Raw genomic sequence first — 23,125 nt, forward strand, 5'->3', positions numbered from 1 at the left:
AAATTACAAAAATAGCACAGTCTTGTTAATGTAAAAGAGGAAAAAGAAGAAAGTGAACCATTGATAATTCTACCACCAGAAATAACTGCTGATACCATTTTATTGTACTTATTTCAGTCTTTAACAGCTACTTAAAAATAGATTAGGGTATTGTCCTTTTTGGATATAGGGGTCTGAATTAAATGACTTATGTTTTACATGGATAGATAGAAGTGATCCTTTGTTTTCACTATTTGTTTTTCTTCTAAATTGTCACTTATTTTTTAAAATACTTATAATTATGTTGGTTAAAAAGTTATTCACTTTGCATCCTAAATGTTTATAACTGTAAGTTTGCCCAATTTATCTAGACACAATGTATTTGAACTTTGAAAAGAGTAGCAGGTGTTTGATCTTAGGATACAAAGTCATTACCTTTAAAAAATAATTTTACATTTATTTCAATGTATTTTCAGATGACAAAGAAATGTTCTCAACTTTTAACTCTTGAGAAACAGCTGGAAGAAAAGATAGTTGCTTATTCCTCTATTGCTGCAAAAAATGCAGAACTAGAACAGGAGCTTATGGTAAAACTTATCTTTGTGGCTTCAGATTTACTGTGATTTTTAGGCACTTAATTTGTGATAGCACGTTTGTTTTAACATCATTATTATAAGATATATAGCAAAGTATAAGTTCTACTAAACTCTTCTGATCATTTCTTGTTTGCATTTTTAAGTTAATAGGCTTATATGGCAAGTTATCCAAGTTTTCTCATTTTATCCTAATGGTATTGAAGATAATGGTAGTTCTTTGATATGCTTCTTGATATTTAAAATAGTTTAAATCTTCTCATCTTGATAAAGTATTTTTAACCATTTTGTTAAAGTTTGAAGTATAAACTACTGTGGTTCTTTAAAGAATGGAGTACGACATATTTAATGCTTGACTAATGTACTTTTATGTAAAACTGCTTTTCAATTATACTTTTTTTTTTTTGTGAGACAAAGTCTCACTCTGTGGTTCAGGCTGCAGTGCAGTGGCACAATCATGGCTTACTATAGCCTTGGCCTCCCAGGCTTCCCCCTGAGCTTCCCCAGAAGCTATAACCACAGGCACATGCCACACACCTACTTAGCTAATTTTTTGTATTTTTCATAGAGATGGGGTCTTGCCGTGTTGCCCAGGCTGGTCTTGAACTCCTGGGCTTAAGCAATCTGCCTGCCTTGGCCTCCCAAATCAATTATATTCTTTTAAAGTGTTTTGTGTTTCTAGGAAAAGAATGAAAAGATAAGGAGTCTAGAAACCAATATTAATACAGAGCATGAGAAAATTTGTTTAGCCTTTGAAAAAGCAAAGAAAATTCACTTGGAACAGCATAAAGAAATGGAAAAGCAGATTGAAAGAGTAAGTAATACATATTTAGAATATGAGTGCTGAAAAGAAACATTATTAGCCCCAGCATTTTTTATTTTGTAGATGAGGACACAAAGAGACACAAAAGTTAGTGGCAAGAGCTGTAATTAGAACCCCAATCTTTCTGAATAATTTTTCACTACTTTAACAGAATATAGTATGCCTTCTGTTTCAGCTATAATCATTATTTTTGACATTATTAAAGTAATTCTGTAGACTCCATTTCCCTAAAAATATCAGTTGCTTAAAGATTGAGAGGAAAAAGCAGAATAATAGAAGCACTCTTGACCTTGGGTTAAAAGTAGAAAAGAAAATGTGAGACCAAAAATGCAAGACGCAGTAAAAAAAATAGATACGGTAGTCCCTGCTTATCCATGGGAGAGACATTCCAAGACCTTCAGTGGATGCCTGAAACCACAAATAGTACTGAACACTTACAGTTTTTCCTATACATACATATCTATTATAAAGCTTAATTTATAAATTAGGCACAGTGAGAGATTAGCAACAATTCTAATAAAATCGAACTATTATAACAAAATACTGTCATAAAAGTTATATGAAAACTTGTTCTCATAGAAGTGTGTTCTCTCTCTTATGCCCTAGTGCCTCCTTTGCACTTTTTTTTTTTTTTTTCTTTTGAGACAGAGTTTTGCTCTGTAGGCCAGGCTGGAGTGCAGTGGCGTGATCTTGGCTCACTGTAACCTCCGCCTCCCGGGTTCAAGTGATTCTCCTGCCTCAGCCTCCTGAGTAGCTGGGATTACAGGTGCACGCTACCAATCCTGGCTAATTTTTGTATGTTTAGTAGATACAGGGTTTCACCATGTTGGTCAGGCTGATGTCAAACTTCTGACCTCGTGATCTGCCTGGCGCAGCCTCTTAACGTGCTGGGACTACAGGCGTGAGCCACTGTGCTCAGCCTCCTTTGCACTTTTATGAATGTAGGTTCTATGAGGCATCTTCTTTGAGAATAGCCTAGTTTCGCTGCAATTGAAGACTTGCTTTGGATGGTATCCTTTCTCCTTCATCAGCTTCTTCATCTCTGCTGGAAATGTGACAGCAACTGCTTCATCAGCAGACACAGCTTCTCCAGTAATTTTAACATTTTTCAGTCTAAACCTAATCTTGAATCTGTGTAATTATTCCTTATTTGCAATAAATGACTTGGTGTCACTTGTTTCAGGGGATTCTTGCTGAAGTCTTAATATATACTCAGTACTTTCTGGTGCAACACATTGCGGTCAGTTGGAACATGTTTTCTGTTAATGCCTTCCACTTACAAATTTAATGCCTTTTCTATTTTAACTAAGCACTTATACATTGTGGTTGTAACTTTTGTAGTTTGAGGTCCAACTGCCCTACTCGCATGAATTTATTTTTCTTTCTTCACGATTTCATGGATACATTTGTTCTTTATTGTAGATCTTAGCAACCTCCGCATGCATTTTTTTTTTGGTCTCCTTATTAAGTTAAGAACCTTCACCTTTTCACTTAAAGGAAGCACGCTATGTCTTCTCTTTGACATATCCAAATTGGATCTGCATCCAGATAGCATCACTACTCTTTTGCTTTGGGGCCATTATTAAGTAAAATAAGAGTTCCTTGAACACAGGCATTATGATACCATGGCAGTTGATCTGATAACCAAGATGGCTACTAAGTGACTAATGAGCAGGTAGCTTATACAGCATGGAAAATGGATCATTCTTGTCCAGAGCTGGACATAGTGGGACATCATGAGATTTCATCACACTACTCACAACTGCAATTCAAAATGTATCAATTGTTTGTTTGTGGAATTTTCCATTTAGTATTTTCAGATCAGGGTTGACTGCAGGTAACTGAACTGTGGAAAGTGAAACCACGAATACCACAGGGCTGCTGTAATTTAGATGAGCTTAACAGAAGAATGGAGCAGACAAGAGGAAAAAGACAGTGAACTTGAATGTAGATTAATAGATATTATTCAGTCTTAGCATCAGAGAAAAAAATTTTTTTTCCAAGAAAAGAAAGATTTATAAAAAAAATTGAACAAAGCTTCAGGGATATATGGGGAAGGACCTATCAGAAGGTCTGATATTCTTGTCTTCAGAGTCAAAGGAGAGAATGAGATTAGTGCAGGAAAATATTTGAAGGAATAGTGTCTGAAAACTTCACAAATTTGATGAAGGAAATAAATTTACAAATTTAAGAAAATCAAAGAGGATAGTGTCAAAGAAAACTACTTCTAGACACATCAAAATCCTTGCCAAAAACTAAAACAAAAAACTTTGAAAGCACCCAGAGATAAATGACACTGCATGTAAGGGAACAAATGTTAAAATTACTGCAGATTTCTCATCAAAAACTATGGGCGTAAGAAGACAGAACAACATTTTTTAAATGCTGAAAGAGAAAAAACTGTCAATTTATTTTATATCCAGCAAAAATATTCTCTGCGAATGAAGGTAAAATAAAGACATTCTTAGATAAGGACAGCATAGAGAATGTGTCACCAGCAGACTTGTTCTAAAATAAATGCTAAAGAAAGTTCCTCACAGAAAAAAAATACCTGAGAGAAACTTGGGACCTCAGGAATAAAGGAAGAACAACGAAAACAGTAAATATTTGGTAAATATAGGATTTTTATAATATCTATGGCTGTTGAAAGAAGAAATTATAACATTTACTGATCAGGTATGTTGATATAATACATGTGACAACTACAGTGTAAAGGGGGAGATATAAAGGGGCCTATATTCTTAGTTTCTACATTTTGCTTTTTTTTCTTCAGCCTTTAAGTTCAGGGGTGCACGTATAGGAGGTGCAGGTTTATTATACAGGTAAACATGTCCCCTAGTGGTTTGCTGCACAGATCATCCTGTCACTTAGGTATTGAGCCCAGCATCCATTAGCTATTCTTCCTGATGCTCCCTGTCTCCCATCCCACTCCCCTATAGGCCTCAATATGTGTTGTTCCTACCCATGTGTTCGTGTGTTCTCATCATTCAGCTCCCACTTATAAGTGAGAACATGCAGTATTTGGTTTTCTGTTGCTGTGTTAGTTTGCTGAGGATAATGGCTTCCAACTCCATCCATGTCCCTGTAAAGGAAATGATCTCATTCGTTTTTATGGCTGCATAGTATTCCATAGTATATATGTACCACATTTTCTTTATCCAGTCTATCACTGGTGGGCATTTAGGTTGATTCCATGTCTTTTCTATTGTGAATAGTGCTGCAATGAACACACATATGCATGTATCTTTATAACAGAATGATTTACATTCCTGTGGGTATATACCCAGTAATGGGATTGCTGGGTCAAATTGTATTTCTGCCTCTAGGTCTTTGAGGAAATGCCACACCGCCTTCCACAGTGGTAGAACTAATTTACACTCCCATCAGCAGTGTAAAAGTGTTCCTTTTCTCTGCAACCTCTCCAGCATCTGTTTGTTTTTTGACTTTTGAATCATTGCCATTCTGACTGGCATGAGATGGTGTCTCATTGTGGTTTCAATTTGCATTTCTTGAACGATCAGCAATGTTGAGCTTTTTTTTTCGTATGTTTGTTGTCCACATGTATGTCTTCTTTTGAGAAGTGTCTATTCATGGCAAGTGATTTCATTTCTTCCTTAAAAAGAGAGAAGCTGAAGACAATTTGGCAAAATACAAAAATCTATGTAATTTCAATTATAGTTTCACATGTATTTAATATTTAAAATGTTTCTAAATTTTACAGTATTTAATGTGAAAATTCTGTTTTCGTGTTTAGCTTGAAGCTCAACTAGAGAAAAAGGATCAACAATTTAAAGAACAAGAAAAGACTATGTCCATGTTGCAACAAGATATAATATGCAAACAGCATCATCTTGAATCACTAGATAGACTCTTGACGGAAAGCAAAGGGGTAAAATCATCCTTATAAAAGTACTATTTAGAAGTTGACTAATATTTTATGTCTATAACTTGCCTTTAAATCTAATCAAATCAGTTAACAGGCTGTTACTAATGCTAAAATGTTTATTTGCATACTTTTCTTACTGTTTTTAGGAAATGGAAAAGGAAAATATGAAGAAAGATGAAGCTTTAAAAGCATTACAGAACCAAGTATCTGAAGAAACAATCAAGGCTAGTATGCTAATACTTTATTTTTCTTTCTTTCCTTTTTTTTCTTTTTTTAGCAGAATCTCTGTCATTTGCCTAGGCCGGAGTGTAGTGGCATGATGATAACTCAGTGCAGCCTTGAACTCCTGAACTCAAGTCATCCTCCCACACCCGCCTCCTGAGTAGCTAGGACGAGTGTGCTCCAACGTGCCTGGCTGATTATTTTTTTCTTTTTGGAGACATTCTTGTGGCTTTTTTACGTTTCTCTATAGATTGTAAACATTGTATAGATAAAAGGCAATTCAGAGCTGAAGATTTGACCTGACTCAATGAACTTAGTTTCTTTAAATGTATTTTCTTTAGTGCAAATTCTGATCTTGATTACTTGATAGTTAATCATCTAGTTCGTAGGTTATCTAGCCTCTTTTTGTCTTAAAACAATTTTTATAACCCTAAAAATTGTTTTAAATTTTAGCTATAATTGCTACTTATTAGCATTACGCCCCCTCCAAAAAAAAATTACCAGAGGAAGTGTAGGAAGAGAAAACTAAAAGTGATTCAATTTTGCTTTATTTTACCTGTTGGCTTGTAAGATTAATTGAGATAAAGCCAGAATTTCTAGCTAAAATATGGCTTTCTGGCTAGTATATCTTCATGGTTAAAAACATGGGCTTTGCTGTTAAATTGGGTTTCAGTGTGGCTTCAAGTGCTTACTGACTCACTGTAACCTTAGCCAGGTTATTTAACTCTTTGAATTTTAATTTCTTCATCTGCAAAATAGGAATGACAATACCCTAGAAGAGCATTAGTATGAGAATTAAATATAACAGGGTATATAAGGTGCTTAGCACATGCTGAGTTGCCCAAAGTTTTGTAACTAATTGCTATGTATTTAATATTTTCTCTTTTGCATTTTTGGTGTTAAACATAGGTCCGAATATGCTATGACCTTTATTCTGTCATATGTAGCTTGAATATAAAAGATTTGTTTTAAAGATACGATGTTATATTTTGCCTACTATTCTGTTTTGAATTCATTTTGTGACTCTGTATGCCCATATAGACATATGTTTATTCATAACTATTCCTGTAGTATCCACCAAAACTCTTAACATTTAATGCAGTCAGTTCATTTCCCTGTGTTAGAATAGCCCCAAATTTCATTAATATTAAAAAATGATTACTGTACAGGGATTGTAGGCATGAAATACTTTTATTAGATAAAACTCATGTAGCCACTTAACTCCTGCTTTTCATTAAACTACCTAATATAACTAGGCAGTCATCTGGTAAGGTATTTCCATATGTTAATAGCCAGATGAGATGAAAAAGAAATCAGCAAAAGAATGAATAATGATGTTGGATTTTATTCGTTTAACATCTTTAGTAGGTTTGCTGTTTAGGGAAAAATCAAAATGAGGAAGAAATATAGAAGTCAAATTCCTATGATTTAAGCTAGATCGACTGATTCTACACATAAGTTATCTATAGCAGCAAAATAGAAGCCTGAAGTCTACTTCTGTCCTCCTGATTACATCATTACTACCTTCCTTTCATGACTTTTGTTCATGTCTCTCAACATGCTTCAACTTGTTCTCTGCAAAAGAAACATGAATTTTTTTTATCTGTAGGAGAGTTATAAGGATCAGTTTAAAGTTGTATCACTTAAGCTAACAGGTTGATGATAAAATTCTGAACTAGTAACAAGAAATCAGTAAAGTAAACCAGTTGTTACCTGCTGTTAAATAGAAAATTGAAAAGGTGCTTATTAGATTTACAGATTTTATTTCTTTTGTTTTGTTTTCCTTTTATTTTCTACTTTGGATTCCCCAAAACTCCCACAAAGAAAGTCTTACAAGAAGAGCTTACCTTCTTTTTTTGAAAATGCATAGCCTAGAGCCCTATCTGGTTGTCTCCAGACTGTGCACCTGAGGAGCTTCTTTGGTTCAGCAGAGTGGTGTTTGTTTTTGTTTTGATTTCATTTATTTATACAAACATACACACACATTTGCAAGTGGTTTGTATACAATGCAAGATGTTTATCTGTATGAGATTCAGACTTTCAAACTCTGTTCAAATAAGAAATTCAATAGAGTAGTGGATGTTTTGGGTTTTTATTAATTGTTTATTAGCTATAATTGATTCCTAATTTATTTTTTAAAATTTCAGGCCCACAAAAAAATTGAAACAATAGTGTACTCCTCACCTAGATTCACTCTCTGTTAAACTCTGTTAAACTCTAGGTACACTCACTTTATCTCTCTCTACACATACACATGCATGCATGCTTGTGTGTGTCCCTACCAACCCACCTCCCTTTTGCCAAACAGCCTGAGAGAAGGTTACGGATATCATAATACTTTACCCCTTTAATATTTAACATGCATCTCCTGTGAACAGAGAATTTCTCCTGCGTGACCACACCACCACTATGCTACAGAGAAAGTCAACATTAATTCAGTAATATCATTCAACACTGTGCATACTAAGATTTCCCCAATTACTTAAAATTGTCCTTTATAGCCTTGCTACTCAAAGCATGGTCTGTGAACTAGCAGCATCAGCATCACCTGGAAGCTTGTTACATTTGAAGAGTATCTAGCCATGCCCCAGACCTGGGACTAAAGTGAATCAAGTATGATGACACAAAATTTAAGGAGACACTCTCAGGATTATATACCTTATCTAAGGTGATGACTGTCAGATCTCATTATTTTAAGGGTGTATATTTCATTGATAATTAGCAAACAAACTTTGGAGTCTTTGAGGGTCTTGGGGACTGTGTGAATGTCCTGTTCCTCAATAACCTTACAATCAATGGCTTTCATATCTAATGATGAATCTTGCCCGAATGAGTTATTACACTGTTAACTATTAGGTAATGATATTCTGACAGAATCATAGATTTTATTTATTTTTTCTCTGTGTGAAGGATGATACAAGTCCCAATACCCATTCTCTTTCATAAAAAAGAAAATGTATTTATAAGTTTCATAAAACAAATATTAGTTAAAAATTATTACTAAGGCAGCAGTTTATTAACAAAGATAGTCATTCAGAATTACAGATTTTTTTAGCTGTTAATGGTTTCATACACAGACTATAAGGGTGGTGTTCAAAAACTCTTATAAGATTCCCTTTTTAGAAATAAGAGTGGCAAAGATAATTTCATGATGTAGAATAGAATCTGCAAGAGGGATAGTTTTTTCTCAGTTTTTCATCTGCTAGGAAATCTAAGATTTCTTTCACTTTTTCAAGACTGCTTGCTATAACATTATTAGCATTAAGAGGAAGAATACCATTGAGAAGCTCAAATTTACAATAAAGAAAACAAAGAGTAAGGCAAGAATCTTATTAATAGCTGGGATGTGGAGCATGTATGCAATACATGGACCTTGAACTAAAAGTATCGAATTTGAGTTGCTCTTTGGTATTAAGGTAGTAAAGCAGTGGCAACTATATGAACACTTGGACCAAGTTAAATTGCTGCCTTTCTGAAAATATTTTCACTGTTTCAAAGCAAAGAAGGTTTCACTTCTTTTTTCCTAGCTAACAAATTATAATTTCTTAGTAACTTCAGCATTTCAAAATATTCTCATTAAGGCCAGGCAAGGTGGCTCACACCTGTAGTCTCAGCACTTTGGGAGGCCAAGGTGGGTGGATCACCTGAGGTCAGGAGTTTAAGACCAGTCTGGCCAACATGGCAAAACCTGCTCTCTACTAAAAATACAAAAATCAGCAAGGCGTGGTGGTGCATACCTGTAATCCCAGCTACTCAGGAGGCTGAGGCAGGAGAATTGCTTGAACCTGGGAGGTGGAGGTTGCATTGAGCCAAGATTGCACCACTGCACTCCAGCCTTGGCTACAGAGCAAGACTTTGTCTCAAAAAAAAAAAAAAAAAAAAAAAAAAACTCACTTGAACATTGTTAACAGTACGCTAGTTTGTACTCATTTTCCTATTTTTCTTATTCAAGGAGGCTTAAGAAGTAGGTTTAAATACCACTTACCTTTTAAAGAGAAGGTTTTAAGGTGTTTGGCCTACAGATTCTTGACAGTTGGCCCCAGTTTATCTTGTCAATTGTGGCTCCCAAATAACGATTTCCTACAAATTAATCTTATTACCCTAGGCTCTTGGCAACTTCTCACCACTCCCTTTCACAGGGCCTTGCTTCTGAGCATACTCCCTTTTCCTGGAATGCCCTTCTAAACTTGTCCAACTCTTTATTTATTCTTCAGGATTCCATCCCTCGGTTTTCTATTTGGTTTCCTCATTTGCAATGAAGAATTAGTTTACTCAATAAATATCTTCTATAATGGCATTTTATGTCCTAAGTAGGACTGTATATTCACTATTTGAAGCACTGAGGTAACGTTAGGAGATAAATCTGTAAAATATTGAGTATATCAGTGTTTTTCTTTTTTTCTTGCTTAGGTTAGGCAACTAGATTCAGCATTAGAAATTTGTAAGGAAGAACTTGTCTTGCATTTGAATCAATTGGAAGGAAATAAGGAAAAGTTTGAAAAACAGTTAAAGAAGAAATCTGAAGAGGTAAATTAACATTTACTTTATATATAGCGTGTATTTCAAGTGATTTTTTTTTTTAAGACGCATGAGATGTAGGACAAAAAAAAAAAAATATATATATATATATATATATATATATATATATATCTTTCTTTCTTTCTTTCGAGACGGCGTCTCCCTGTGTCGTCCAGGCTGGAGTACAGTGTCACAATCTTGGCTCACTTGAACCTCTGCCTCCTGAGTTCAAGCAATTCTTGTGCCTTAGCCTCCTGTGTAGCTAGGATTACAGGTATGCACTACCACGCCTGGCTAATTTTTGTATTTTTAGTAGAGACAGAATTTCACTGTGTTGGCCAGGCTGGCCTTGAACTCCTGGCCTCAAGTAATCCACCCACCTCAGCCTCCCAAAGTGTTGGGATTACAGGTGTAAGCCACCGTGCCTGGCCAAAAGAATATCTTTATGTATCTGATATAAAAAAGTATTTCCAATAAAATGTAAATTCCAATTTTCTTTAAGGAGCAAACATTATTTCAATGCAAAATAAAATATACCTTAAAATTCTAATTCTTTTATTTATTTTTAGAGAATCAGAATAATAAATTATTAATATTACAGTCATTCTAATATAAAATTACATGACACCTTGAACATTGTTTTAGATTTAGAGGTTTAAAATTCTTCAAGAATTTTTCATTTTGTTTTTGTTCTTGTTGTCTGTAGGACTGAGAATTAACTTTAGAATTTCAACTTTTTTGAGATAAGTTTCTCAGATACTGGATTGGAAACCTTTTTATTTTTTGAGATGGAGTCTCTCTCTGTCACCCAGGCTCGGCTCACTGCAACCTCCGCCTCCTGGGTTCAAGCAATTCTCTTGCTCAGTCTCCTGAGTAGCTGGGACAATAGGTGCACGCTGCCATGCCCAGCTATTTTTTTGTATTTTTTTTTCTTTTTTGTAGAGATAGGGTTTCACCGTGTTGCCCAGGCTGGTCATGAACTCCTGAGCTCAGGCAATCCGCCCACCTCGGCCTCCCAAAGTGCTGGGATTACAGGCGTGAGCCACCACACCCAGCCTTGGAAACTTTTCTTGAACATCTTACTCATCTCTGTATGTTCAATTTGTAGCACTTTACTTTGGTTAGGCACTCACTAAACATTTGCTCAAATGGATAATCGTAATGAAGAATTTATTTGTTAGAATTTATAACATATGTACTTTAAGCTTAAGATTTATTTTTAGAGGCCAGGTGCGGTGGCTCACACCTGTAATCCCAGCAGTTTGGGAGGCTGAGGTGAGCGGATCACAAGGTCAGGAGATCGAGACCATCCTGGCTAACACGGTGAAACCCCGTCTCTACTAAAAATACAAACAATTAGCCGGGCATGGTGGCACGCGCCTGTAGTCGCAGCTACTTGGGGAGGCTGAGGCAGGAGAATGGTGTGAACTCAGGAGGTGGAGCTTGCAATGAGCCGAGATCGCACCACTGCACTCCAGCCCGGCAACAGAGCGAGACTCCGTCTCCAAAAAAAAAATAATAATAATAATAATTTAAAAATTTATTTTTAGAAATGGTTCCCAATGAATTTTAATCAAGGTTGACTTTTGGCCACTCATTGTTGCTTACGCCTATAAGCTCAGCACTTTGGGAGGCTGGGAGTTCAAGACAAGCCTGGGCAACATGGGGCAGAACCCCATCTCTACAAAAAAATGGAAAACATTAGCCAAGTGTGGTGGTGCATACCCGTGGTCCCAGCTACTCAGGAAGCTGAGGTGGGAGGATCACTTGAGTCTAGGAGGTCAAGGCTGCAGTGAGCCGTGATCACGCCACTGTACTCCAGCCTGGCAGCACAGCGAGACCCGATCTCAAAAAATATATATGTGTATATATATGTATATAAATATATATATATTTGTATTTACATATTAATCAAGATTGACTTGAATATATCAGAAAAGTCCAATGAGAAAAACAGAAGCCTTTATATCTTTTAAATAGAGCAAATTTATACAGAGAATTAGACACACAGGTGATGAAAGGGTAGAGAAGCCAAACAGTATACCACAGCGACTCAGAGATTATAAGCAGGGACCCACTACCATTGTTAAGGTTAGAGGAACATCAGGAAAAGATAGTATGATCATAGTCTAGAAGCAGGGCTGCCTGTCTGGAGCTGGGGCCGAAGAAAAAGCGTCTGTCCAATAGGAACTGGGGCAATAGAGGAGGAGCACTGCAGCTACTGACCATTCCCATTGGCTAAACCTATTTGTAATCTAGAGGGCAAAGGAGGCCAAGAAATGTGGTTTCCTACAATATACAGAGCAGAGCAGGGGAAAGGCATGGGTAGATCTAAGAGTAAATAATGTAGTTGACCAGCACTCAGAGTTAGGTGCATCAAGTAATTATATAGCCTTAGAAGTTTAAAAAAAAAAACAACAACTTTCAGATTTTATATGGTCATGCCTTCTTCCCTCTACCTTCCTTTATGAAGGTTTTTATAGCATCTTTGACAGGCATATATTTTTCTACTCCAATATGTAGAAACTAAATCATCTAAACTGTATGTATTTGGATTTTTAAAAATAAGAATGTCCTTTTTTTTACTATGATCTTCTTTAAAGTAGTATACAAAATACATTATTTTGGCATTTATTCTACTGCTCATGCCCACACTCTGCTTCAGAATAAACAGACTTGGCAGAGATGGAATCTACCTGGAGGTAGGCAGCATTTGTAATAGGAGAATTCGTTGAGCTTTAGACTTTGCGTTCATAGAAACAACGTCAGAGACTAGGGTGGATAACAGATATTTACACACAAAATAAATAGAACGATTTTTTTTTTTCTTTTTTTGAGACAGGGTCTTGCTTTGTCGCCTAGGCTGAAGTGCAATGGTGCAATCTCAGTTCATTGCAATCTCTGCCTCCCAGGTTCAAGCAGTTCTCCTGCCTCAGCCTTCTCAGCAGCTGGGATTACAGGCATGTGCCACCACACCTGGCTCATTTAGAATGATTTTTAGAACAGCTGGAAATACATACCTAGGCTCAAACTGAATTAGAAACCAGAAGCGGTAATCAGGTATATTTGACCAGACTAGGGAGTAAGTAAATTAGAAAGATTTGCAAACTCATTTATTACCGCTCAATCGTTAGCTCAACTGCACATGCATTGGCTTGCTAACTTAAAAGTTCATCTGTCACGTGCTCATGTGTATTGATAAAAAACATGGAGAAGAATCCAAGTACTAACTGTTGACTTATTTACCTTTACAGCAAATTATGTCTTACAGAGAAAATTCTTTCTAGTGTTGGTTAATAATTAACACCTTGTAACAGCAGAGTTGTGAAGTTTTCATCATATATAGCTGCATTTTAGAAAACCTGATTTGAGTAATAGTGCATCTATTCTGTTAATAATAGGTGATATTATAAAGATGTTCTTATCTTTTAAATCAGGAAATATGCCCCAATCATATAACTCGCTGAATAATTAAGTGGCCCTAGGGCATATTGGTAGAAATTTAGCCACTTGTAAAAACTACATGTTGATTACCCATTGCAAAAAGCTAGTGTATATTCCTCTGCGCTTTTGCCTCAGCCACGTATTCTTTTCTGGATGTTGAAATAAATATGATTATGATGAAAATAATACTTTGGGGTTCTGAATTTTTGGAAGATATTTAACTTCATATTAAAATGTTTTTAACAATGCTTTTAAAATAATCAAGTTACGTGTTCATGCAAAATTACATTGTCAACATAATAAAAGAAAAAACATTTTATTTTGCATAAAATTATGAATAAGCCTAAATGTTTTCTGCATGAAGATTTTATTCAATAAAATCAGTCATTTCATTGATAAATATCTTCATTTAAATAGATGGACTTAGATTTTGAAAAGTTGGCATCATATGTTTCTGCGTTATATTTTATTTTTAAGCAACAATTATGAGACTGTTTCTACTTTGGGTACATAGTAATACTAGATAAAGTTAAGTGTAAGGTAGATTTTATCATTTAAATTCTACTTTCTTATTTACTTCAATTATAAAATATTAAGTACTCTGGGAATAATACATTAGTAGAAAATACAACATAAAAACAATTCATTCTATATTTACTTTTAAACTGAAGCCAACTGACCGGGCTCGGTGGCTCACGCCTGTAATCCCAGCACTTTGGGAGGCCGAGGCGGGCAGATCACGAGGTCAGGAGATCTAACACAGTAAACCCCGTCTCTACTAAAAATAGAAAAAAAAAAATTAGCCGGGCGTGGTGGCGGGCTCCTGTAGGCCCAGCTACTCGGGAGGCTGAGGCAGGAGAATGGCGTGAACCCGAGAGGCGGAGCTTGCAGTGAGCCGAAATCGCACCACTGCACTCCAGCCTGGGCAGCAAAGCGAGACTATGTCTCAAAAAAAAAAAAAAAAAAAAAACCAAAACCTAAAGCCAACTGGAAGTTAAAGGTCGGTACAATGAAATGTCAGTATAAGTTTGATAGATATAGGTTATATTTTGTAAATATTTGTGATAACTAATACTAGATATTTCAATATATGTAATTGAAATGTCAGTGACTGGATTACTGAAATAAAATTTTGTTGTTATTATGTGGTAAGGCTTTGTGTTTTGGTTAGATCTTATTTTTTTCTTGTTTTGTCTTATTTTAATATTTTGTCCATTTTTTTCTCTGAATAGGTAAGTATGAGACAGGATGTTCCAATAAAGAGAAAAACAGTATTTAAGCCTGTCTTGCAAGCGAGTCAGTTCTATATAAAATAAACCAATGCAGAAGTGTGATCTGCAGGTTTTGTCAGGAGCTAAGAGAGAAAACAAAACAGGTGATCTGACACATATTTACACTAAATTATTTTCATGCAGACAGAATTAAACAAAACAGATTTGCATGAAAAGGGATTATAATAACAGAATTAGAGATCAATTAGTTGCCTATGATATCCAGGGTTACTTCCAGTTTACAACATCATCATATAATGAAGAAATCTGAAATCTAGGAGCTTCTCATAATGAGCAAAGAATTCGGCCCTGAAGGCCTTAATGTTCACCTGCTGGATAGTTAGAAAAAAGAAGCAAGTCATGATTCTCTTCCACAATTTACTATAAGGAGTTTAAAATTCCTTTTGGGATGATATTTACTGGAAAGATTCTTTGCTTTAAAGGAATGGTTTTATTTTCCTTCATTTAAAAAATTTATTACATAAGCAACAACAAGAAAACTTAAAGAACATTTACCTACAGCCCATTCTCTAATACTTCAGTTTTCATTTTTCTATTTGCATGTATATTTTTCAAAATTATATTAATGAAATGTGATTTTTTAACTTTATAAATTTTTATGTGTTAGCTGTCTTTTTAATTATTTGAAATGGTTGTGTCATTTTTAATCACATTGACAATCATCACTTATTCTTCCATTCACTTTGGTAAAAGATAAAGAATATTGTAAAATATATTTTAAATTATGTTTCATTGTTGATAGTATTTTAAAAATAATTTCTGCTGGCATATTTTTAGAATTTTTATTACTAGGACAAAGGGCATTTATTTTTCTTCTTAATAGATGCTCTTGGATAAAAGTATCTTAAAGCAGTTTTGGAGACCATCTATTCAAGTCCTAAATATTTAGAGTAATTAGTCAAATTTCTTAGTTGTTATTGTCATTCCTTTATGTGTTTTTTTGTAACATAAATATTCAGCAGTGTTTTGCTGGGATATTATTGTATAAACAACAGCAATAATAGCAACAGTAACAATAAATAGCACCAAACATTATATAGAGCTTTTATGGCTATAGTTTATTATTAGTAAGGGTGAAAGAATCAGGTGAAGGGCAGATAAAACCATGGCTCTCCTTCTGGGAGAGGTCAAACAGAACATGCTCCTTTTTATAGCAGTGAAATGTGGCAACATCTGTTTCTGCCTAGGGAAGCCTATTTATGACTCAAAGTACAGGGTTTTCATTGGAGGGTTGTCACACGGGAACGATGACCAGCCTACAAGTATCAAAAATTCCAGAATTCTAAAGGAAGGCATGTTTCAGTGCCCCAGCCAGGCAAAACAACCTCATCACTTAGGAACATTTTTAAAGCCACATTTCCAGACACTAACCAAGAGCAATCCTATAAGCAGGCCCTTCCAATACATCTCCCCATCAGAAAAATGAAGACTGCCCTTCCAGTGACAAACTATAGACATGAATACAATTGTCCCACATGACAGGTGGATGGTTATCTAATAAGGAGGACAACTTTGATGTTTTATTGCCTTTTATTTGAAATACTGCATTGTATTGAGATATATATATATTTGCCAGGTATATTGTTTACAGAAAGAGCTAAAAATAAAAAATCACAGTCTTCAAGAGACTTCTGAGCAAAACATTATTCTACAGCATACTCTTCAGCAACAGCAGCAAATGTTACAACAAGAGACAATTAGAAATGGAGAGCTGGAAGATACTCAAACTAAACTTGAAAAACAGGTATGTATTATTAGCCCAAGATTGTTTCATTTGTATGAAATAGAAATTTTTAAAATCATGAATACATTTTTGGTTAGTTTTTTAAACTGCTGTTTGGCCAGATGCTGTGGTTCATGCCCATAATTCCAGCACTTTGGGAGGCTGAGGCAGGCGGATCACCTGAGGTCAGGAGTTCGAGACCAGCCTGGCCAACATGGCCCAACCTCGTCTCTACTAAAATTACAAAACTTAGCCAGGCGTTGTGGCACATGCCTGTAACCCCAGCTACTCAGGAGACTGAGACACAAGAATCACTTGAACCCAAGAGGCAGAGGTTGCGGTGAGCTGCGATTGTGCCACTGCACTCCAGCCTGGGAGACAGTGAGACTCTGCCTCAAAAAAAAAAATTGCTGTTTAACCTCAAAGATTTTGCATTATAAGAAATACTCAATACTGATATTGTAAAATAAATTTCTATTCCTATGTAATCTGACCTCCATCTCTTATACTATGATTATATGTTTGCCATTCCATACAATTTATAATTCATGTTTCATTATTCAATCTGTCTTCGTGTATCTAATCTGAATGCCTATAATTTTTCCTTTTTGAATCAGGACATAGTGTGTGATATTCCTTAAAGAAATGACAAAGCAGTGCACTAAAAGAAAAATCCCAAGGGAAAATACCCCTGAAAGTTCTAAAATTAAAAATTATTACTTGAATGTAAGAATTCTGGAGAATTTTATACTAGAATCTAATCTTTTTCCTTTAATTCATTACTGAATTTATCTGAATTCTTTAGATGTTTTACATTTTTGTTTTTTCTTTCAAAAGAAATCAAATTTACAGTAATGTATAAATTAGAAAATGATTGTCCCCTGTAATCTTACTGTATTTTCCTTTTTTTTTTGTCATTTTTTTGGTCTTTTATCTACTTGTTCTGAAGTCATCCTCAGCCTGTCCAGTGGAACTAAAGAATCTTCCTCTCACTACATTTAAACACATCAGGCAGGTATTCTGTTTTTTTTTTTTTTTTGAGACAGTTTTACTCTTGTCACCCAGGCTGGAGTGCAATGGCGCGATCTCGGCTTACTGCAACCTCCGCCTCCTGGGTTCAGGGGATTCTCCCGCCTCAGTGACCTGAGTAGCTGGGATTACAGGCATGCGCCACCACACCCGGCTAATTTTGTATTTTTAGTAAAGACAGGGTTTCTCCATGTTGGTCAGACTCGTCTCAAACTCCCAGCTCACGTGATCTACCCGCTTGGGCCTCCCAAAGTGCTGGGATTACAGGTGTGAGCCACTGCTCCCGGCCTCTGTATTTTTTTTTAAGACACATCTTCCTGTGACTCTCCATCCCTTTTGTTAAAATTTAGACCTACTGCTTGCTATGCCTACTATACAGCTTCATCCTGAAGCATTTCTTCTTCTCATCTATGTTTGATTCCCACCAGCTACATCCTTTGTCATTGACTCTGGTTCTTGCAGGATTGATTATGATTCTTGTTCCTAAGTCACTTCCATAATGGTTGTATGGTTTTCTTCTGTTTTTTGTTTTTGTTTTTTTGTTACTAGTTCATTTGTTTCTTTTCTTTTTTTCTTTTTTTGAGACGGAGTCTCGCTCTGTCGCCAGGCTGGAGTGCAGTGGCGTGATCTTGGCTCACTGCAGCCTCTGCCTCCCAGGTTCAAGCAATTCTTCTGCCTCTGCCGAGTATCTGGGACTGTAGGCTCGCACCACCACGCCCAGCTAATTTTTGTTTTTTAAGTAGAGGCGGGGTTTCACCATGTTGGCCAGGATGGTCTCGATGTCTTGATCTCGTGATTCACCTGCCTCAGCCTCCCAAAGTGCTGGGATTACAGGCGTGAGCCACTGTGCCCAGCCTCATTTGTATTTTTTATTCGGTGATTTTATTTCTTTGTGATCTTGTTTTAAAAGATTTTGTGTTCTCATTAGCTTCATTGAGGTCTACAGAAGTTTATGTCTAAAAATTTCTTCAGTATTTGGAGTAAATTTTTGACTAGGTGTTCCTTTTCTGCCTTTCATCCATATTACACTATGCATAGGTTCCATTTTGCATCTTTAGATTTCTTTATTTAATTAAGAATTGAGTGGGTGGATTTTCTTTGGTTCCTTTCCCTTTTTACCTGGGTACTGTTTTAATTTTCTTCTTGGAACTTGAGGTGGAGGGGTGGATATTAATGGGGTTTCTTGTTTTGTTTTGTTTGAGACAGGGTCTTACTTTGTCATCCAGGCTGGAGTGCAGTGACATGATCACGGCACAGTGCAGCCTCAATTTCCCTGGGCTCAGGCGATTTTCCCACTTCTGCCTTCCGAGTCCTACCACCATGCCCAGCTAATTTTGTGTGTGTGTGTGTGTGGTTTTTCTTTTTTTTTTTTTTTTTTTTTTGGTAGAGACAGAGTATCACCATGTTGCCCAGGCTGGTCTCGAACTCTTGGGCTTAAGTAATCCACCCTCCTTGGCCTCCCAAAGTGCTGGGATTGGAGGCATGAACCACCACACCTGGCAAGATATTAATGGTTTATAATCTATATTTAGTTCTTCAGTGAGAGATTTTAGAAGAACAGAGGGGATATTCAGGTCAGAATTGAGAGGTTAACTTTGAGACCACAGTCATATAAATATTCATGAAGACATGGAGTGACTGAAATTACCTAGGGAGAGAATATAGAATGAGAAGCAAGAAGATTGACTTGGACAGATCCCTGAGGGATGTGATACATGGAAGCCAAAGTAAGTATTTCATTAAGGAAGGAATGAATGTTGCTGTCATGGGCTGCTGGAATCAATGTCAAGTAAAATGAGGGTTGGGAAATGTCCATTGAAATTAGCAACTTGGAAGTCACTGGTGTTGTAATCCCTATTTCTGTGGAATGGCCTCTGGCTATGGGTTGAAGAATGAATGAGAAGTGAGACAGTGATACAACACACAGAAAACTTTGAGAAGTTGGGCTATACATGGGAGGAAATAAAGGGTGGTAGATAGAGGGAGGTCAAGGTCTGAAGAAAAGCTTTTTACAGTGGGAAAATCTTTAACATGTTTAAATGCTACTATTAAAAAAACCGTAGAGAGATTGAAGATATTGGAAAGAGGAGATAGTAGTATGAAGTTCCTGAAAAAATTAATAGGAATTGAATCCAGAACACCTATGAAGCATTTTGACTTATATAGGAGGAAGAATATCTCCTTTATTATAGTAGAATAGAGGAAAAATGAATAGGAACAAATTCAAGTTAAAATGGGAGCAAATGCAAGTTAGCATTTGAGGTCATGTGGCAATCTAGGAATCTATTGAATGAGCCAATTCGTGAAGAAAAGAAAGGAGCAGTTTGGTAAGAGAAGAAAGGACATTTCAAATGGGGACAATGAAAAGGAGAACATTTGCTATCACTTTGTTCAATTATCATAACACTTTAGTGTTATGATGTGGCCACTTCCCTAAATAGTAATATATGCGTATATGAAGTATCTTTATTATTAGAACGTAAGCCTTGCTTTTTATATTTTCCAAACATTAGTTCTTGGTCTATATGTTGATTTTTATGATACATCTTGAAACTGATAAGCTAGGTTACATATTTATAAAAGTATTTTTCTTCTGAATTTAAAATGTTTATTGAAAACTGCTTTACAAGGTGTCAAAACTGGAACAAGAACTTCAAAAACAAAGGGAAAGTTCAGCTGAAAAGTTGAGAAAAATGGAGGAGAAATGTGAATCAGCTGCACATGAAGCAGATTTGAAAAGGCAAAAAGTGATTGAGCTTACTAGCACTGCCAGGTAAAATATGAATATGTTTTATTTACCTTCCTACTTCAATATCAGTGGTATCTGAGTTTCAAAATCAGATAATGTTCAGTGGAGCATTTGCTTGAGGAATTAATGTCTCCATAGTCTGTGTTCCTGTTGCATTTTGTTTGTATTTCCTTCATATCTTTCATTATGCCTTTTTCTGTATTATAGTTTAATATTTTTAACCTTCCTACTATATTATAAGTTTCTTAAGACAAGGATCATATCTGGTTTATTTTAGGGTTTTACACAACAATTGGCACAATTCCTTATACCTCATAGGCACTCAGCAACTGTTAATTGTGAATAACATTAAAAGTTGTAGGCAAGGCCGGGCGTGGTGGCTCAAGCCTGTAATCCCAGCACTTTGGGAGGCCGAGACGGGTGGATCACGAGGTCAGGAGATCGAGACCATCCTTGCTAACACGGTGAAACCCCATCTCTACTAAAAAATACAAAAAACTAGCCGGGCGAGGTGGTGGGCGCCTGTAGTCCCAGCTACTCGGGAGGCTGAGGCAGGAGAATGGCGTGAACCCGGGAGGCGGAGCTTGCAGTGAGCCGAGATCCGGCCACTGCACTCCAGCCTGGGCGACAGAGCGAGACTCCGTCTCAAAAAAAAAAAAAAAGTTGTAGGCAAAAATGTAAATGTACTCAGATAGAGGAAACCTTCAGGCGATCCAATTATATAGAGGAAAAGTGACAATATAAAAGTGGTTCTCAGCCTTGAGTGATTATTAAAATCACCTCAAGAGTTTGTAAAAAAAAAACACTGATGCCTGGGTCCCACCTTTAGATTAAATAAAACCTAAAGATTCTGATTTAATTTTGCTAGGCTGGTCCCAGGCATCAGTATTTAATTGGTCAAGAAAGGAACCCATGAGCTGAAAGCAGTACCCAGCCTCTTCAGATCTACTTTGTTGGGAGAATTGACATAATTTATAATATAATCAGCTCACCCTTCTACCAGCAGGAGTCAAGAGTGAACTTATGCACCAGAACTAAAACCACAAGTCCCCAGGTTCCCTCTCCTCTATTGACAGGGTTCCTTTGTGCTTTTCTAATTACCTGTTTTATATCTACTTCAATATTAGAGCTAATTGGTCAAGCTAAAAATTGTTTACTTGGGATTTTAGAAATGTAAAAATGTCATTAGCATTCATCTAATCTAGTAGTTCTTAAGTTAGTTGGTCTGTGGACATATTTGAGGATCTGGTAAAAAACTTTAGCTTGTCTTCTATACATAGATATACACATGTACATTATACATGTATAATTTTGCATACTGTTTCAGGGGTTTTATAGTTTTCCTTAAGTTTAAAAAACTTAAGGACTTCCGATTAAAAAACTCTTGAACACATCCAAATTTGTTGAAGTTTTATTTAGAAGCGAAATGCTCCTACTCGCAAACTCAATTTAGAAATTTCAAAGATTAAACAACAGAAACAGTGTGGACGCAAAGGAACATGAACTCTTCCTACCATTGAGGGTAACATTAACAATTGTTTAATTAGTGAATATCACTTTAGAATTACCAACAAAGGGACATAAAACTGGCTCTTAGTATGTTGATTTGTCTGTAGAGGAGCTGCCATATTAGAATAAGCTCAGGACTGACCAAGTTAGTAAACCTGGCACTATCACTATTAACAGCTAGTCGTATTACATCTCAGACAACTCACCTAGTCTTCAGTTTCCTCCTCTGTAAAGCAGGGAAGTTGCACTGGTCTAGGAATCTCTAGTCCCTTTTAAAGCTAAAAAAAGGATAGAACTAATAATAAAACTGAGTAAAAACAACTGACTTGGCTCTCCAGTGAGTAGTATGGTTTTTATGATGAATAATTTGATTGTTTGACTTATTTATTTTCTTTGTTGCTAATAACAAAAATTATAGATGAATGAGGTCCTTGGATATTTTCAATACATGCAAAGCTAAAGTTAAATGTAGTTAGAGTGAAAAGAATGCTAGGCTTGTTAAATATTACCAGGTAGTAGTAAAGTTGTATTTAGTGGTATGTAATATGTAAAGGGATAGTTTTTAGTTGGAGAATTTTTAAAAACAGGTGATTTAAAATTCTGACTAGATATTTTGCTGGTATTTGTCCTTATATAATTTGCAGGCTTTTTTAAGTTAGAGACAAGTTAGTTGGTTAAGTTTCTAAATTACCTGTTTTATTATTTGTTTTTAATTAGGCAAGTAAAGCTTGAGATGGATCAGTACAAAGAAGAGCTGTCTAAAATGGAAAAGGAAATAATGCACCTCAAACGAGATGGAGAAAATAAAGCAATGCACCTCTCTCAATTAGATATGATCTTAGATCAGACAAAGACAGAGCTAGAAAAGAAAACAAATGCTGGTAAGCAAGTGGTTAGATTAGTTTAGCTGCCTATGTATTTGTATTTAACGAAGTGAAATAGTGTGAGAATTTGAGATGGTGGGGCTGGAAGGGACGATAAGTGGTATTTTGCCTCTCACAGATGAATAAAATGGAATATTCTTAATTATATACAAAGTTTATAATAAGAAATGGTTTATATATAGTTATAACATTATTCTCTCCTCTTAATAGTAAAGGAGTTAGAAAAGTTACAGCACAGTACTGAAACTGAACTAACAGAAGCCTTGCAAAAACGGGAAGCACTTGAGACTGAACTACAAAATGCTCATGGAGAATTAAAAAGTACTTTAAGACAACTCCAGGAATTGAGAGATGTACTACAGAAGGCTCAGTTATCATTAGAGGAAAAATACACTACTATAAAGGATCTCACAGCTGAACTTAGGTGAGTTAAATAAGAAATGATATCGCAATTATAAGTCCTTGGATAATACA

The 23,125-nt window shown here is 35.8% G+C and overlaps 1 protein-coding gene across 2 annotated transcripts in view; it reads left to right on the forward strand.

Moving 5' to 3' along the window:
• The window catches only part of CCDC18 (coiled-coil domain containing 18), a 107,215-nt gene that overhangs the window by 36,176 nt on the left and 47,914 nt on the right, over positions 1-23,125 (forward strand). For both annotated transcript variants that reach the window (XM_025405366.1, XM_025405293.1), the window contains exons 13-21: positions 456-566; positions 1,255-1,386; positions 5,150-5,284; positions 5,428-5,505; positions 9,914-10,030; positions 16,334-16,501; positions 20,140-20,282; positions 22,485-22,648; positions 22,862-23,075. In XM_025405366.1, coding sequence (XP_025261151.1) covers positions 456-566; positions 1,255-1,386; positions 5,150-5,284; positions 5,428-5,505; positions 9,914-10,030; positions 16,334-16,501; positions 20,140-20,282; positions 22,485-22,648; positions 22,862-23,075 — 1,262 coding nt within the window. The remainder of the gene's footprint in view (positions 1-455; positions 567-1,254; positions 1,387-5,149; positions 5,285-5,427; positions 5,506-9,913; positions 10,031-16,333; positions 16,502-20,139; positions 20,283-22,484; positions 22,649-22,861; positions 23,076-23,125) is intronic.

Source organism: Theropithecus gelada, chromosome 1 (genome assembly GCF_003255815.1).
Source record: "Theropithecus gelada isolate Dixy chromosome 1, Tgel_1.0, whole genome shotgun sequence".
NCBI lineage: Eukaryota > Metazoa > Chordata > Mammalia > Primates > Cercopithecidae > Theropithecus > Theropithecus gelada.